This window comes from Notolepis coatsorum, assembly GCF_963971535.1.
Source record: "Notolepis coatsorum genome assembly, chromosome: 20".
Lineage (NCBI taxonomy): Eukaryota > Metazoa > Chordata > Actinopteri > Aulopiformes > Paralepididae > Notolepis > Notolepis coatsorum.
In genome coordinates, this window is record NC_140184.1 from 25,860,290 (window position 1) to 25,879,433 (window position 19,144).

The 19,144-nt window shown below is 43.5% G+C and overlaps 1 protein-coding gene across 1 annotated transcript in view; it reads right to left on the reverse strand.

Moving 5' to 3' along the window:
- Positions 1 to 8,755: 8,755 nt before the first annotated feature.
- LOC311246838 (uncharacterized protein) overlaps positions 8,756 to 19,144 on the reverse strand; it is a gene marked incomplete at both ends in the record, with an annotated part of 30,092 nt that continues 19,703 nt past the window's right edge. The window contains 5 exons of the mRNA XM_084337082.1: positions 8,756 to 8,791; positions 15,152 to 15,289; positions 15,854 to 15,943; positions 16,124 to 16,285; positions 17,103 to 17,342. Coding sequence (XP_084193208.1) covers positions 8,756 to 8,791; positions 15,152 to 15,289; positions 15,854 to 15,943; positions 16,124 to 16,285; positions 17,103 to 17,342 — 666 coding nt within the window. The remainder of the gene's footprint in view (positions 8,792 to 15,151; positions 15,290 to 15,853; positions 15,944 to 16,123; positions 16,286 to 17,102; positions 17,343 to 19,144) is intronic.

The window sequence follows — 19,144 nt, forward strand, 5'->3', positions numbered from 1 at the left end:
TTCAATAGGTTTATTCATCACATATACATAGGTGCCCGCTTTGATTGTGCAAAAAATGCAAATAATAATAGAAATAAAATAGACATGATAAAAGTACTAAGATAAAATACAAAAGGTAATGAGTCCTATGTACACTATTATACAATATATACAGTTATACTCTATGCCACTATGTTATCCTAACTATACACAAAAACATCCGGTTATGTTTTTTCCCCTTTAAAGTGAATTTTTTTTCTTTTCTTTAAAGTGACATTTCCTTGTGTGTGTGTGTGTGTGTGTGTGTGTGTGTGTGTGTGTGTGTGTGTGTGTGTGTGTGTGTGTGTGTGTGTGTGTGTGTGTGTGTGTGTGTGTGTGTGTGTGTGTGTGTGTGTGTGTGTGTGTGTGTGTGTGTGTGAGTGTGTGTGTGTGTGTGTGAGTGTGTGTGTGTGTGTGTGCGTGCGTGCGTGCGTGCGTGCGTGCGTGCGTGCGTGCGTGCGTGCGTGTGTGTGTGTGTGTGTGTGTGTGTGTGTGTGTGTGTGTGTGTGTGTGCGTGTGTGTGTGTGTGTGTGTGTGTGTGTGTGTGTGTGAGTGTGTGTGTGTGTGTTCATGTGCGCTTGTGTGTGGAGAGATCAGTGTTCAATGTGCTGATGGCCTGGGGGAAGTAGCTGAGCCTGAGTCTCTCTGTATGACATGTAACTGAAAGACAAAGGCACAAAACAGTGTATTATTACAGCACAGTCTTTCACTCTTTGTCCAGTTCATATAAGTACTATTGGGATTTCCCCAAAGACGTTGCTGGTGCATTAGTTAGTGTTGCAGACAGTGTAGTGGCAGCAGTGCTGGATGTAACATGGAGTTTCAAGCTGGGATCCATCAGGCCTTGTAGCTGAATCAATAAGGGGAGTTGCTGCTGGACTGAGATCAGTCAAAAGCTGTACTGAACTGAACTGCAGTTTGCATACAGGGCAAACAGTTCCACTGACGATGCGGTCTCCCAAGTACTGCACAACACACTATCTCACCTTGACAGTCAGAAGGGGGGCTATGTGAGATTGCTATTCATTGACTATAGTTCAGCTTTCAACACCATAGTCCCCACCATGGTTGACAAGCTGATCGATCTGGGTCTGAGCTCCGCCATGAGTGCCTGGATCCTGGACTTTCTGAGTGACAGGCCCCAGGCGGTCAGGGTGGGGGGTCATACCTCCAGCAAAATCACCCTGAGTATCGGGTCGCCCCAGGGCTGCGTTCTGAGCCCACTGCTGTATTCACTGTACACACATGACTGTGTGGCCAGGTTTAGCTCCAACTCCATAGTGAAAAGTTTGCGGACGACACAGTGGTGGTGGGGCTGATCTCTAACAATGACGAGAAGGCCTATCAGGAGGAGGTTGATGAACTGGCACGCTGGTGCCGGGACAACAGCCTACTCCTGAACATTGGTAAAACCAAAGAGCTGATTTTAGGAGAATACAGCAGGACACACACACGCCGTTGTGGATAAACGGGGCTATCGTGGACAGGGTGAGCAGTTTCAAGTACCTGGGAGTCCACATCACAGAGGACCTGACATGGTCTACACACATAGATTCTGTGGTGAAAAAGGCGAAACAGCGCCTCTATCACCTGAGATAGTTAAGGAAGATACTCCACTCCTTCTACTCCGGGGCTGTAGAGAGCATTCTGACTGGAAACATCACGGCACAGGACAGGAAGGCACTCCAGAGAGTGGTGCGCTCAGCTGAGCGTACTACCGGTTTTGCACTACCACCCCTGCAGGACTTATATAACAGGAGGTGCAAATCCAGAGCCTGCAGAATTATGAAAGACCCTCACCACCCCAACAACAGCCTGTTTAAGCTGCTGCGGTCAGGCAAGTGCCTACGGTCACACGCTGCAAGAACAGAGAGACTCCGACTCAGCTTCTTCCCCCAGGCCATCAGAACACTGAACACTGAACTCTCCACTCACAAATACACATGAGCACACACAGACACACACACACACACACACACACACACACACACACACACACACACACACACACACACACACACACACACACACACACACACACACACACACACACACACACACACACACACACACACACACACACACACACACACACACACACACACACACACACACACACACACACACACACACATACACACACACACACACACACACACACACACACACACACACACCACAACACTTTAAAAGAAGGAGGTACTGTATAGTTTAGAACGTTAGATACAGTAAGAGTTAACATTGTAAATTGTATATTGCATAGTAGTGTAATAAGAACCAGTTTCTCAGGAACCTAGCATGTATTTTTTTACCATGCATATCTTGTGTCTTATCTATTTAATTTTTTCGATGCCTATTTTATTATTGTATTTTGCAACCCTTTGTCGTGTGGCAGTGAAAAGGGTTAATCTTCTGTATTGTCGCAGTGAAAGGGTTAACTGTTTGGTAGTGCGGCAGTGAAAGGGTTAAAGGAAGTGGGGAAAGACATCACCCCACCAGAACCAGTGACCTGAAACGTTCCTCAGTGAATCAATGGTTGGGGTGAACCTGTGCTATAGATCACATATAATGTATATATATATATATAACATAAACATGGCATCATCAAGATTGTGCGCACTTTTAGTTATTATGTTTATTTTTAATACTTTTTTTATAAAAACCACGCTGGCATGGCCGTCGTACGACTGCCAGTCCAGGGCTCTACGCTAACCTTTTTCATTAGGGGCACAGGTGCTCCTAAATGAAAAAAATTAGGAGCACGCAAAGAAATTTAGGAGCACCCAAAAATATTTAGGAGCACAGTGAAAATATTTCAAGTAACAGAGTTTTTTCTTTTTTCAAAAATAAATTTATATTTGTACTGTGCGTGCAATGCCGTGCATGTGCATGTGCAAACGGGAACGGGACACATCTGTGCAATAGCACATACCACCAAAGTCACTGGCCCACTGTGTGCGTGTGTGTGTATCATCTGCGTGTGCAAACGGGAATGGGACACAGACATTTTAACTATTAATTAAGTGATTAATGCCTACTGTGGCAAAGTTGTAGCCAACAATTAGGCCTAATAAGAAAGGCAGTGACATTGAACAAAAAGGAGACACTGGCTTTACAACCAGGGCCATCAGTAGAGGGGGGAGCTAGTGTTGCTCTTCTAGAAAAATAATCCTTTCAGGGTTGCCTAATGAAATACTGTACACCTCCAGTACAGAAACATTGTTTATGAGTTTGCGTGTCAGGTAGACCATTGATTGACAGTCGATTCTGCCAATTACGACGTCACACCGCTTGCACTCTGGCCGTCCGGCGCTGCAGCTAGACCCTATTGCCACATCGCTTGCACTCTGGCCGTCCGGCGCTGCAGCTGGACCCATTGCCCACCTCTGCGGTTGATAACGCTAGCCAAGTTAGCTGTACACACATACACAGTGGGCCAGTTGTAGGGGTGTAACAATGCATCGCAATGCATCGATCCTACTTTGCAATATTTACAAAACATGACATTGTTTTCGAACTCTAGCCATGGGAAAATGTTTAGCCAATTCACGTTAAATTTGTATGTCTTCCCTCCGGCTCCAGTGGGTGTAGCTTCGCTAGCTACAGTGGCTCCAGTGGGTGTAGCTTCGCTAGCTACAGTGGCTACATTGGGTGCTACAGTGGGTGTAGCCTCGCTAGCTTGGCCAACTTCGCTAGCATGCTGGCTAGCGTCAGTATCTTGGTTAACGTTAACGTTAACCATCACCTCTGTAACATGAGCTGCCTTGCCTGACTTCTCATTCTCCGGTATCTTTCGCGCAAAATAAAAGTGAATGGGCTTCGACATGGCTGTATTGTCTGACTCAGGCAGTGACGCTGATCGTTACTTTCAGTTTCCAGTCGCGTGACCACAGGAAACTCTACTGTGATTGGAACGTTTATGTGGCTGTGAACTGTGGGACTTGTAGTTTTTTTAACGATTCTCGCAGCGGAGAAAAAAAAGGACGAATGAGGCTGCACACACATTTTAGGGGCATATGCAAGTAATATGGTCGCACTGTAGAGCCCTGAGTCACTTATGGACTTAAACTCCGGACTGAAAGAAGAGTTTAACAACACTTGATTTTTTTTTTTCAAGTGATACACAGCTCCCAATCACTTACTGTACATTGGCTAGTAGTGAGGCACATTCCTCAAGTGCCTCACTAGCTAATGTAAATGAATGGCAGCGAAATAGCACCTTTGATTGGACAGTAACTGGTCTAAGTGCACACCCGTGAGGCTTAGACTCACTCATTCATTTGAATGGGGCTTGAATGATCGACAGTTCTGACACTTTTTTTTACACCAATCAGAGAACACCATTTCCTATCCAACCATTTCCTGCTTTGAGAGGGCTTGGAGAGCCCTGTACAGTCAGTAACATTACTGTGTAGGCAGTAGCCAGGGCCGCCTGGGAGAAATGCGAGGCCCTGTGCGAGATTGAAACGCGAGCCCCCCCACAGTCAACATATTCTTAAATAATAGCGCTGCCCGAGGCTGGGCATGATACAATCAACATATAGCAAGAGAGAGAGAGAGAGCGAGAGAGAGCTCCCGTTCTACAGTCAATATACAGTGTTATCGCTTTGTAACACTGTACAAATTTCTCCACAACACACATGTACAAGTGGCAGTAATGCAGAAAATCCAGCAAGGGAAGAAGCAGTGTAGAAAACAGGTGGAGTTTTTGCCTAGCAATGGGAATGCTTTGGCTGTACTGTGTAGATAGAAGTACACACTCTAGTGTTGATGTCTTTGTTTACAAGGCTTCAGGTATGCTCTGCTACAAACACAGTAGAGCAGCTGTGTGCACATCCAACCTGTTTTAGGCCAGGTGCAGGATAAAACTAAATGTGACTGAAGGAAAAATTGCAATGAACTGACCGACACAATTGACAACTATAAGCAATGCAATGCTCAGAGAGAGAGAGAGAGAGAGAGAGAGAGAGAGAGAGAGAGATGGGTCTGTGGTCCAGACAGAGATAGAGAGAGAGAGATGGGTCTGTGGTCCAGACAGAGAGAGAGAGATAAGCAAGACAGCTAAGATGAGCCCCTAAAGGATATTCAACTTTTAATGGAAGAACAAAACAGAAGGAAAAGATAACTTCAAAGGCAACATGAATATACATAGATCCAAAAGGACAAAGATCAACACTTAAATCAAAAGAGAAGAGGATCTATACCAGAGAAAACAAAGTAGCAAGGAGCCAACGGCCGACATCAGCTAAGGAGGCTAACTGCAAATAGAGTAGCCAGGTACTGACACCAGGTACACACCGTTAGCTACGACAGCTAGCCGGCCAGTTTGGCTCAATATAACGTTAGCTACGTTAGCTAGCCGGCCCGCTTTGGCTCAATATAACGTTAGCTACGTTAGCTAGCCGGCCCGCTTTGGCTCAATATAACGTTAGCTACGTTAGCTAGCCGGCCCGCTTTGGCTCAATATAACATTAGCTACGACAGCTAGCCGGCCCGCTTGGCTCAATATAACGTTAGCTACGTTAGCTAGCCGGCCCGCTTGGCTCAACATAACGTCTACGACAGCTAGCCGGCCCGCTAGCTCAACATAACATTGGCTACGATAGTTAGCCGGCCTGCTAGGTCAACATAACATTAGCTATGATAGCTAGCCGGCCCGCTAGCTCAACATAAGGTTAGCTACGATAGCTAGCCGGCCCGCTGGTCCAACAGAACGTCAGCTACGATAGCTAGCCGGCCCGCTGGCTCCACATAACGTTAGCCAACATAACGTAGCCACGATAGCTAGCCGGCCCGAGAGAGAGAGATATCTCCACGGCGGGAATAGAATAGAGTGCATTAAAAACTCACCAAACGTCCAAGAGGATGGAGACAACCGCGTGGAGTTGACGAAGTTCATCTGCCAAATGACCATCCTCTTCATCTTGGCATAACAATGCTGCATGCGCTCTCTCTAGGTTAGCTAACGCTAGTTAGCCTTTAGCTAAGCTACTAGCCGACATGGCTATCCCGACTGAACCACACGTTAGCACTCGATATTATAACGTAGCTAAAGCTAACTAGCTGTCCCTGCCTTTAGCTAAGCTGACATGGCTAGCTTGACTGAACTTTCTAACATGCAACAACTTTCATCTTCAGTCCATCTGCCGAACGACCATCCTCTTCGTCTTGGCTGGCATAACCTCCAATGCTGCACGCGCGAAATAGTCAGACGCAGCTGACGCACGCCGGCCGACTGTACACATGTAACCCCTCCCTTCATTGAAACCAATAGTATGTCTGCTGCAGAGCCTCAGAGCTCCAATAGTGTATCTGCAGAGCCGCAGAGCCAGGAACAAGTCAGACACATTCTACAAACGTGTCTAATGTGAAATATATAAGCATATAAGCAAAACTAGATTTTAGGTCTGTGATGAAAAAGGGCCTCGCGGGAAGGGGGGCCTCGCAAAAAAAATTATAAAAAAAAAAATAAAAAAATAAAAGAATAATAAATAAAAAAAAAAATAATTGTGCGAGGCCCCCCTTCCCACGAGGCCCTTTGCGACCGCACTGCTCGCACACCCCCTGAGGCGGCCCTGGCAGTAGCACTGTAGGCTAAATGAAACTTTGCACCAAAGGACCGAAGTATAAATCAGCAAGGATCAGAAAAAAAGTTGAGGATGAAAAAGTAAGTACAGTGTTTGTAAAAACGTGTATGCTAACAGTAGCTAGCCAATTTGTTAGCTACCTTTAGCTTAGCTTATATTACATTTACATTTAGTCATTTAGCTGACGCTTTTATCCAAAGCGACTTACAAGTTCTGTACGACAAGCCATCAGGAAGGGCACAACTCTATCAGCTGAGTAACAATGTTCATCAACGTGTTGAGTGCTACAGTGTAGGTTAGTTTATTAGGACAAGTGCATGACAGTATGGTTAGTTAGGGTTAGATAATTTTTTTTTTTTTTTTTTTTTCAGATAATGGTTGAAGAAGTGCGTCTTTAGTCGACGGCGAAAGATTGGACGTGTTTCGGCTGTCCTAACTGGGGTGGGTAGTTCATTCCACCATTGTGGGGCAAGGATTGAGAATAGGCGACTTCTCTTTGATGACCCTCCCGGAGCTTGGATAGGAGTAGGTCTGAGGCGGCCAGAAGATGCAGAGCGTAGGGGTCTTGAGGGTGTGTAGTTAGAGACCATTGACCGGAGGTAGGCGGGAGCTGTTCCCTTTGCCGCACGGTATGCTAGGTCGAGGGCCTTGAAGCGGATTCGTGCAGCAATGGGGAGTCAGTGCAGGTCCCTAAGAAGTGGGGTGACATGGGCCGACTTCGGTAGGTTTGAGATCAGGCGGGCCGCTGCGTTCTGAATGAGTTGAAGAGGCTTAGTGGCAGTGGCCGGGAGGCCAGCGAGCAGTGCGTTGCAGTAGTCGAGGCGGGAGATGACTGTTGATTGGACGAGGAGTTGGGTGGCTTCTTTTGTCAGGAAGGGGCGGATCCTTCTGACGTTGCTCAGGAGGAATCGGCAGGTTCTGGTTGTCGCTGCGATGTGAGCAGAGAAGTTCAACTGGTCGTCGAGGACAACACCAAGGTTCTTGGCGGTCGGGGACGCGGTCACAGCTGCATTCTCGACTGTGATGGAAAGGTCGGTCAGGGGGGAGGATTTGGCCGGCAGGTGGAGCAATTCTGTTTTGCTTAGGTTCAGTTTGAGGTGGTTGGTTTTTTTATTACATCACAATGATGATCACCAAGCTAACTTACTGTACACAGTAGGGCTGGGCAATTAATCGAAACAAAATCGCGATCTCGATTCATGCAATCTCATTTCTAAATTATGATGATTTCTTTATATATATAAAAAAAAAAAAGTTATTACATTTTTATTTTTTTATTTTTTAAACTTTTTAAATGATTTTATCTGGGTTGAACATGATTTGTGGAACTCCCTCTGGTGTTGTGGTCGTGGTATTCACTGACCTTTGGGAAGTATTTCGACATGCACATGGGTATCTTAGGGGGCTTTCTCACTCACCCATTCGGGTCCGTTCCGATCCGTTCTGGTCCGTTCTGTCTCTGAGTGCAAACCCCCCCCCCCCCTCTGCCCCCTCTAGTTTGTGTACACACTTCAGTATTGGTTCGCTCCGGGTTCTGTTTTTACGGTTTGCGTTTTGAGCGTGTACGCTTGCCGTAGACGATGATGTCACGCTCGAAAATGTAAACAAGAAGAGTGTTAACACAGCGGTGGAGACTGGATGCTGATATAAAACAAACAAATAACCAATAAATATGAAGTTATATTTGAACCTCTGTTGTCAAGCCTTGTCAATATAACCCACCCCCTTTTCTCACGAATGGATGGTGTTGTAGAGTCCGCTTTTGAGCGCTTCCCAGGGCTAACGCTAAGCTAACGGCTAACGCTAGTTAGCATAGCCTATTACTAGTCTAGTATAGCCACTGTAGCACTTATTTTTCAGCAAAGAACGTGCAATAAACAAAACGGATACATTCACTGTGTGTTCTGCCTCTCATTATGTTACCTGGGTTACCTGGTGTTATGTATTACTTTCACATGGTGGAGGGATACTTACTGTCTGTGGTGTATATTCACATTGTGGTTTAGTGTGCTGTCACTAATTGGTGGTCTGTGATTGACACACTGTTTCTTTCTGTTGTCTTTTTTCTTGTAATTAAAATGGCCGCCCTTATCATTTACACAGGTGTGGTGATGAGGCACCACGCCCTATGAAAGCAGCTCAGAGTTCTCTCACAGCAGCTGTCTCTCGTCACAGTTCTCCAGAGCCTGACCAGAAGAGCTCACTTGTGCTCACACTGCCTTTTCAGTTTTCACCTTTTTTGCATTTTGTCCATTTTTGCTTTGTTCTACTTTTGACCATGTGCTTTACTTTATTATACGCTTAACCTATGGAGTCTGGAGCACCCAGCTCCCCATTATTTTTGTCCATTTAAAAGTAGTTGCAAATAAATATAGTTACTTTTGGTAAAAACGTGTCCGTTTTCCTGTGTCCACCTGCTTACATTCAAGGCCTCCCAGGGAAACAAGCCATAGTTTCCTGACTGCTCAAGCCTGCGGGCAAGTCAATTTAGGTTTGAATGTAACACCTGGGTTAACATAAACATTAGAGATGTTACTAGAGATGACCGATTAAATGACAGGTTTTTTTTTTTTTTTTAAACTGTCTGGCATGCTGTTGACTAGTACAGGCCATCATTTCACTGATGGCTTTAGTATTGAGAAACTTGGCACATGTGCTGCATCCTTTCACCAGCCTCCAATCTAATGGCTGGTGTTTTAGCCTTCAAGCATGATCATGTCATTTTCCAAAACAGGAATATGTGTGTCTTCATACAGTATGTACTACTGAGGAAATGGTTGTAAACTGTACATTGTATCAGAAATGTGGAGTTTCACAGGCCAGTTACGCATGCAAGTTGCCAACTTATATAGCACAACGCCTTTGAAATGCTTTATAATGTTTGATATGGTTTGCAACCATTTCCTCAGTAGAACATTATGAAGAACTATTTTGGAAACGGTACCGTCGTTTTTGAAGGATAAATTAAAACACTTGCCCCATTAGATTGTATTGGAGCCTGGTGAGTGGATCCAGCAGAGTGGTGTTGTAGGTTCCTCAATACTAAAACCATCAGTGAAAGTATGACTTATAACATCATGCTAGACAGTGTTTTAAATAAGTGTAGGCGTCCTTTCAGACATTATATTGCAAAATAAATGCAAGAATTATAGCTCAGGGTGCAGTATAATTTTGGCAGTGTCTTTATGATGTATTGTTATATTTTATATGAAAAACATGTAGATGTGATCTGGGGTCCAAAGGTTTAAAGACACAAAAGTGTGGCCTTAAGCTTTCAGTCAATCAAGGTCTGAGACACCAAACAAGTGGTACAGCAAAACTCAAAGCACGTTTGTGCACTTCCACCTCATCAGGGGTCAGGCTGGACAGGAAGAGAAGTGCTAAATGGGAGGTTAAGGTTCAGAGGTCGACATCTGTTTCTGGGAGGCGAGCATAGGCCCCCGCAGCTAGCTGCTGTGATCTGGCTCCACAGCTGTGTGATCTCAGAGGTCATGTGACTGTGAACAAACACACCTGCTGAAAGGCATGCTGGGAGGCATCCACCCACACCAGGGGTTCAAACCAAAATATGAAATACACACTCTTTGGCTCAAATGGCGATTGATGTCTCATTTGTTTCCAGAATGCCAACCCAAATAGAAGCAGAGGAACTCTGAGTAAATCCAAGGATGATATTATTTTGTCTTTTCAAAAAGACTGTGACACAGCAGGGTGTAGCTCCCCACCACATCTCCAGCAGAATGAAGAGTTGACCAATATAGACAAGATGTAAATTATTTTGGAATTCCAGTTCAATTTCTAGTCAAATTATTCTCTTAAAGTTGTCCTATTTGTGCAGTTTGATATGCTGAAAATTAAATTATCTGTAACTTTGAAATGCATAACTGAGTCAGCCACAGTTGAGTCTTGTCAGAAACTATGGTCAGGAAAGTGAGCAGAGACAGGATTCATTAAGAATGTGCAGAAAAGTAGGCGGTTAGGTGGCCGAGCGGAGATTGCGTTCGTCACCAGCCCCGGAGCTGAGCTGGATTTGCCTGTTCGAATCCAGCTCACAGCTCCGGGGTTGTCACCAGCTTGGCTGGCCGTCTGCACTGATACAATTGGCTGTATCAGAGGGTGGGAGAAGCTGGCGGGGTGGGTCCGGGTCGTTGTAAACAGCGACTCCTACAGTTCGGTTGGGGCGCCTGCTAAGCGCGGATTGGACGTGAGGGGGATAGTGTGGTCCTCCCACACGCTACGCCCTCTCAATGAGAATCCGCGCTGCCAGGTGAAAAGAAGCGGTGATTGGCTGGACGTGTGTCGGAGGAAGCACGTGGTAGCCTCCACTCTCCCAGATGATCTGACTGTGGGGGGTAAGTGCGCAGCGACCAGGAAGGGACTGGGAATTGGCATACGACTAACATTGGGATGGGAGAAAAATCGGAGGAAAATGGAGGGGGAAAAAGACAAATAATAAAAAAAAAAAAAAAAAAAATGTGCAGAAAAATAAAATACCACAAAACCAAGCATGATTACCCCAAAAACACATCAAAAGTAAATGACAGATGTCCTCTCTGTCTGTTTACACTGTTCTGTCCTTTCAAATTTTGTTTTAAAGAATTTTATTACATGCAGCTCTGAAATCACCATATTTGGAACTCAAATTCAAATCATCAAAAGCCTCTCACAATGACATCCTAAACTGTATTTTCTGCCTGTCAAACAAATACATGATGTAAAACATAGCATTCAACAAGGATCTTGATACATCCAACATTCCAATATCCATTGCTCGTGGTCCATTGCACTGACCTATGAGGTTCACTGACCCGTTATCGCCACCTAGTGATAAATGTAAGAAGTACACCCATCTAAGAAAGGATATTCATGGTATTCCCATGACATATTTGTGTTGTTGTTGTTGTTGTTGTTGTTGTTGTTGTTGTTGTTGTTGTTGTATGTTCAGCCCATATGTGTGAACATACACCACCCTCTCATAAAGCCTGGAATTTGTGATGTCAATGTACAATGTTATACAGTAGAATATCATTATACTGTAGGAGTAGCAGTAGGAGAGGCTATGTAGACAGGCCTACTTGACTATTGTATGGGCCTGGCCTATTGTTGACAGAGAAAGAAGAATAGACTAGGCAGGTTAGGTTAGGCAGACTCATTTGATTATTGTAATTATCAAAAAGGAAGAGGCAAATACCATACTTACTTTGTTGCAATGTAAAACAGATCTTGTTTAAACCCTTTTTTGCTATAGTTTTCTGTCATGTTTCACGTCTGTCATGTTTCATCTGTGAATACACGTTAGTTTCTTCATATTTTCACTTCATAACTACATGCTATTGTGAATTAGTATTTGTCAATTCCAGCGTTATGGATGTGACATGGGGACAACTAACAAAATGCCTCAGAAAATGCACTGATTAAACATGAAATAATTTACATATATATTCATGGAGCCTCCTAGGGAGAGGGTAGACACCCCATAACATGTTTTAAATACATTTTCACCATATGCCAACATGAAAAACATGTCTGTATTATAGATGTTACATGAAATAAATAGGCTTTTGTGACAGCCAACAAACTTCCTGCAAACTCTGTTGATTCTTATGTCAAATGTGGAAATAATTGCCATCTGTCATATTAAGGTTCAGCTTACTATAAAAATCACAATTGTGAACATGTTTATATTTAAATGTCCATGCAGCTTAGGGAAAACCTTTGTTATGTATTATGATATCCTGGTGTTATGGATGTGACACATCAGAAATAAGTATTCACATCTCATAGAAATCCAGTGGGGAACGTTAAAGGAACAATAAATTGTCACATGACAACATCAGCAAAAGGTTTGGAAGTGGTTGTTGAGGCACCACCTGACATAGAAGCAAACCTTTTGTCATATCATAAGCAGATATAATGAATGCAAACCCTTCTAATAGAAATAAAGAAAATCAACTATTTAGTTATCAATTTAACTTTACTTAAATTAGTTGACTCTTGTATTGTACTGTATATTGTATTAGAGTGCTCTACACATGTAATAGGAGAATGCACTGTGCATGCAGAGGGTTATAATTCTGCTGAATTCCCATCAGATGAGATAATGATAATAATAATAATAATAATAATAATAATAATAATAATAATAATAATAATAATAATAATAATAATAATAATAATAATAATAATAATAATAATAATAATAATAATAATAATAATAATAATAATAATAATAATAATAATAATAATAATAATAATAATAATAATAATAATAATAATAATAATAATAATAATAATAATAATAATAATAATAATAATAATAATAATAATAATAATAATAATACATCTATTTTACATAGTGCTTTTCCAGATGCTCAAAGACGATTTACATGGGTAGAAGAAACAAAACTATGGCAAAACAAAAACAGAACAAAAATAATACATGACAAGATCAAATAAAATCGACAGAATTAGAGGTCAAAAGCGAGATTGAAAAGGTAGGTTTTGAGGGCTGATTTAAAAGATGTCAGGGTGTTTGCATCACAGATATGGCTGGGGAGGGCATTCCAGAGGGAGGGGGCAGCAGCAGCAAAGGCCCTGTCGCCCCAGGTCCGGATGATGATGATGATGATGATAATGGTGCAAAGTTTGTTCATGTTCACTCTGCCAGCATCTTGATAACAAGACTAGATCCCCCTCTCTTTGAATGGGGAGTTATCTGCATCCAAGAATTTGTCATTGTTTTCTTGCATATATGAAGTCACTCGTAAATTACTTACAGGACAGAATGTTAAGTCAACAAATACATTGGTAAAAAAGCCTTTTTTCCATTTAGACCGGCTTCTACACATGCACCATGTGGTGGAATTTCTCCTGTTACTTAGAGTAAAGAAAGGAACAGACATTTATTTAGTTACCGGGACAATAATCTGAATGTTGACATAGAGCAGACAGCAATCTTCTCAAAGTACATTCATTTATACAAGTAAAAAAAAACAGCCGTGGAAAAATTCCATAAGACACAATCATTGGTTTGAAATATAAGCGTAGACTTAGTTTACGGCAAAACATCTTGGGTGGTAACCCAGAGTAGAGCGCTGAGCACAAATGCTCTTTTTCAGCAACACACTTGTATCCAGTGAATGTATCCTAATTTGGTCATGCTACACAACACACACACACACACACACACACACACACACACACACACACACACACACACACACACACACACACACACACACACACACACACACACACACACACACACACACACACACACACACACACACACACACACACACACACACACACACACACACACACACACACACACACACACACACACACACACACACACACACACACACACACACACACACATTCTCTAACTCTTTACTAAAGATTGGTATTGACTTGCATATAAGCATATCCAATTTGCTTTTCTCAAGGATCATGAACCATTTTAATTACTTCATAGTATATGAATATTTTACAATAATAAAGCTATATCATTATGATATAACTGACAACATGTCACTAACAAGGGATACACAGATAACCACTGACTAGAATTAAGTGAAACAGAGGAAGGGCCAGAGCATCATATCACCCAATACAATGCCCTGGCTCCTGGTCAGAAATCTCTCAGTTAAAGATCTCAAATGAAAAATTAGTTATCTAAAAGTAGCCTACTTTTAACCTCTATTTAAGTCCCCACCCATATACAGTAAGGTCACCTTCTGCTGACCAGAATGTCCTTTGACCTGAGGGTCTATTATTTCTACCCCACAGCTGACCATGACTACAGGGGTCTGTGGGCGTATCCTTGTACACCTATTGTATTGTACAGTGCTGATCTTAATACACTGGATTATGCAACTGTATGACAAAGTAAAACAAATATTAATGAGGGTTGATCTTTTTAGAAGTTGAAACTTTAGACCTTAGTGCTAAGACTAGAGTAACATGATTGTTAATTGTTTGACCTCACTCATCTCTTATTATCCTACAGTATGTGTAGCTGTAACATGAAGATCTAGTGAACACCACAGGTGAGGTCAGTCTTCCAGGGAGTTGATTGGCCATCAGAACGTGTTTTAGTTTCTCTTCCTTTTGTTTGTGTAGTGCATTTTAGGTTGTTTGGCTTTAGTTCTTTTTCTTTATAAATTTTTTTTATTTTTTATTTTCATTAACTCATTCAGCGCCAGATGGCGCTGTTTACTGTTACTGTTGAAAAGCCAGCACTTTAAAGTATACGAATACGTGGCGGTGTTTGCAGGGCTCAAACTATATTATATATTATAGCTATGGATATAATACTATTGCCCATTTGACATCGAGTATCTATCGTTCAATTTGTGAAAAAGAATGCAATGAGCCTCGTCCAAAAACACTCCCAATTCACAACGGTTGGTGCAAATTGCACCCCGCAGTTAAGGGTGCAATTAGCACTGTGCAATCCATTCTTTGTAAATTCGACTCCCTGCCTTCCAATGCAAGGCTAAATATCAAAATCACAACCACAAAAGGCCATGCATCTGTTGTACGAATTCCTCTGTCCTTGATCTTTCTGTGTTTTTCTCGGCCGCTTCTCCATCGTGCTCCTGCCGCTGGCCCATGATGTCCTTGGCGATACGCACGCCTGCCGCCTGCCCACCGGCCAGGTTCACTGCATGAGGTCCAACCTGTGCTTGTGTCAATGGGAGAAAACATACTGAGTCATAGCCAATCATGGGCAGGATTGTTGTTGACCACAAGACTCCCATTCAGACAAGTCCTCAATAGACTGCAATTCGAAACTGGCCCCTGTAAATGTCCTAACCCAACCCCCTCCAATGTACAGTAAATGTCCTAACCCAATAATACACGAGCCCCCCTTCTTGGGACCAAGTAAGGTTTTGTCGATATTCCAATGTACAGTCCCCCCCCCCCACCCAACCCCCTCCCCCACCCCACCACCTTTTTTAGACGCTTTTTTTTCACAAACAGTACTGTATTTGTAAATCTGGTATGTCATAAATGTATTGATGTAGCAGTACTGTCTATCTGTATGTCATGTATGTCATATATGTTATGATGAATTGAAAATGGGGGACCCTGATGTAAACAAGTCTTTCTCTGGTCTGCATCCCCTTAACAATTGTGTGTATTGAGCTGTACTGTATTGTACCCATTCTGCAATCTGTTAATACAATTTTCAATCAATCAATCAGACAATAGAACATAGTCCAGGGTATTGACAGACCCACCTGCAGTGCAGTGTACTGTCCCATGAGATAGAGAGGGCACCCAGGGGCCCATTGCAAGCTTCCTGCTATACAAGGCCAACCATCTATCACCTACATAGAGGGGCGAGACACATACATGTGGGTACAGTTGACGTCACATTCTGAAGATAGAACACAGAAAGATGTTTAAGTCAAATGCTAATTGACCAGGAACCAGATTGAAAGAAAATGGAGCCATGGCAGAATATGTTATTGGTATCCTTCCATCTTGCAGTTGTCTGTCTAACCCACCTGAATAGGGAACTCCTTCATGACTCCAGAGAGCAACGGGTCCTGGTTGACATCCAGTTTGCAGCCGGTGGCCAGCCAGATCATATCCCCAGTCCAACGAGCCCCAGTGCAGAGGGACAGGTTCCAGGCCTGGCTCCTGTAGCACCACCTGGCCTCACTCACCTGGACAACAGTCACACGTCAGAAGAACATCTCATCTCAATGATCTCATCTCGCCAGATGATTTCCAAAAAATTAAATAAAAAATATACTAAAAAATATATATATATATATTTTTGTATGCAGTCAGGCCACTGAACTTAGAAGCAGACCAGGCCAGTGTTTCTAGTTGCAGCAGCGCAATAGTTAGATAACCTAGGTGGGGAACAACCAGGAGATCACTGCAACTCACACAAGTTGGAGAACTATCTCTCTCTCTCTCTCTCTCTCTCTCTCTCTCTCTCTCTCTCTCTCTCTCTCTCTCTCTCTCTCTCTCTCTCTCTCTCTCTCTCTCTCTCTCTCTCTTGCTCTCACACACACACCAAGGGAGCTGCATGTGATTGGTGGAGGCGGGATCCTTACAAAAAACTGTTGTTGCTAATCATTGACACATGCTAGCCTGTAATAATCCCACCCAGAAAAATCTACTTTGCATTTGATATATTGCAAATATATGCCATCACACACACTGGCATTTAAAGGGTTAGAATTATAAAATTAAAAAAAATTACCTCTTATAATAGTGGGGGTCGCGGCTCTCTGACACCGTTATTTGGGGGTCGCGGCCTGAAAAGTTTGGGAACCCCTGTTCTATTGCACCAGCTGGGTGTTCTGAAGTTGGATGTTAATGTTAAATGTGGTATACCTGTGTAACATCACATCACAGTGAAATGTGTATTAGAAAAATTAAATACTGTCAAATATCATTATGAGAAAAACACAATAATATATTTTGGCCATATCACCAAGCCCAACTTTCAGCCATGCTAATTGAAATTACCTGACAATATGTCTTAATGTCCACCTGTCCATTCTGGATAAAGGGCTGGAGATGTGCGTAGGCCTCTGGGGTGACAGCACCGCCTTTTCTCGCTTGGCGAATCATAGCCAGTCTCCTGTGGAGGCTCCTTTCGTTGTAGAACTGTCTCAGGTAGGCTTGGCCGTCCATCTTAATGCCGTGCTCCACGTGGGAGTAACGGCCCACCAGGTTCTCCACGTCACCCACATCAAACTGCTTCAGCTGTGGTAGAAAACGAAGTACAACATGCACTGTAAATAGTGGACAGTGTTGGATAAACTACTCTAAAACTGCAATTTACCAAACTTCTAGCTACTTCACAATGAAAAGATGTTAAACAAAATCTTAACTACTCTACAGATATGTAGCTTGTCAATCTAACATAACTTTGAAAAAGTAGCTCAACTACATCCAAACTACATTGGAGAAAATCTTCACTTTCTGAGTCTAGAAGCTGAAGCTCATATAGTTACATAGAGCAACAACTGAACTGACACAGAATGAAGTGTGGGTGTGTTTGATTGAGGGACTAGGGCAGACAAAAACTCTCTTAGGGCCCTTTCTCACTCACTGCTCTGTGTCGAATCAGACCCGGCTCGCATCAGAAAAGGGTGTGTCTGTCTGAGTGAGAACGCTGTCCCCCGTCCCCGCCCCCCCGCTGATTCGTCCCCGGAGGCGCTGAACCTGGACCGATGAAATAGGTGGTCTCAGGTGCGCGCTAGTGGGGGCGGTTAGGCCTGGCAATTTTGTTTGCCATTGCTATGTCTATACATTGTTCGAATGCATTTATTTCTATTAGACCAGTGGTGCCCAACCAGTCGGCCGTGGTCGACCAGTAGATCAATGACATGCAATATAATTGCCACAAGCAATGGGATAATGTTAGCTTCTGAACAGGCTAGCTAACTAGCGTTAGCCATTAGCCATTGCTGTATACTATACTTTCTTGTTCGAATGCATTTATTTCTATTAGACCAGTGGTGCCCAACCAGTCGGCCGTGGTCGACCAGTAGATCAAAGACATTCAATATAATGCATATAATCGATGCAGCAATGTTACTAGTAAAGGCTAAGCTAACTAGCGTTTAGCCGTTAGCTTAGCGCTATCGTTAAAACGCTCAAAAGCGGACTCTACAACACCATCCATTCGTGATAAAATGGGGTGGGTTATATTGACAAGGCTTGACAACAGAGGTTCAAATATAACTTCATATTTATTAGTTATTTGTTTCTTTATATCAGCATCCATTCTCCAGTCTCCGTGTTAACACTTCCTGTGTTTACATTTCGAGCGTGACATCATCGACTACGGCAAGCTTACAAGCTCAAAACGCAAACCGTAAACAAAACCCAGAGCGCACCAAGACTGAAGTGTGTACACAAACTAGAGGGGGGAGAGGGGGGGGGGGAGTTCGGCACGGAACTCGGAATGAGGACGGCACGGAGCTGATTCGACCCCGATGTTGAGTGAGAAAGCCCCCTTAGAGTTCCCGGTATTCCCTCTCATCACCGTCCTTTATACATCCCACTATCGCAGAGTCATCACAAAACTTCTGAAGGTGGCAGGACTCTGACCGATAGTGGAAGTCGTTGGTGTAGATGTAGACGGTGAAGAGGAAGGGAGAGAGGACTGTCCCCTGCGGGGCCCCGGTGTTGCTGACCAGTCTGTCTGACACACAGCTCCGTAGGCACACATACTGTGGTGTGCCCATCAGATAGGCAACAACCCAGGACACCAGGGGGGCCTCTAACTGCATCGCCTCCAACTTCTCACCCAGCAGCCCAGGCCTTATGGTATCAAAAGCACTGGAGAAGTAAAAAAAAAAAAAAAACATGACTCTCACAGTGCTCCCGGCTTGTCATGGTATGGTAGGTGAAGTGGAGTGGGTCTAGGTGGGGTTTGATCACTGGGCGGAGTTGCTCCAGGACTAACCTCTCCATGGTCTTCATTATATGAGAGGTTAGAGCCACCGGCGTGTAGTCCTTGGACGTGCTGGGACGCTGGCACTTAGCGACAGGGACTA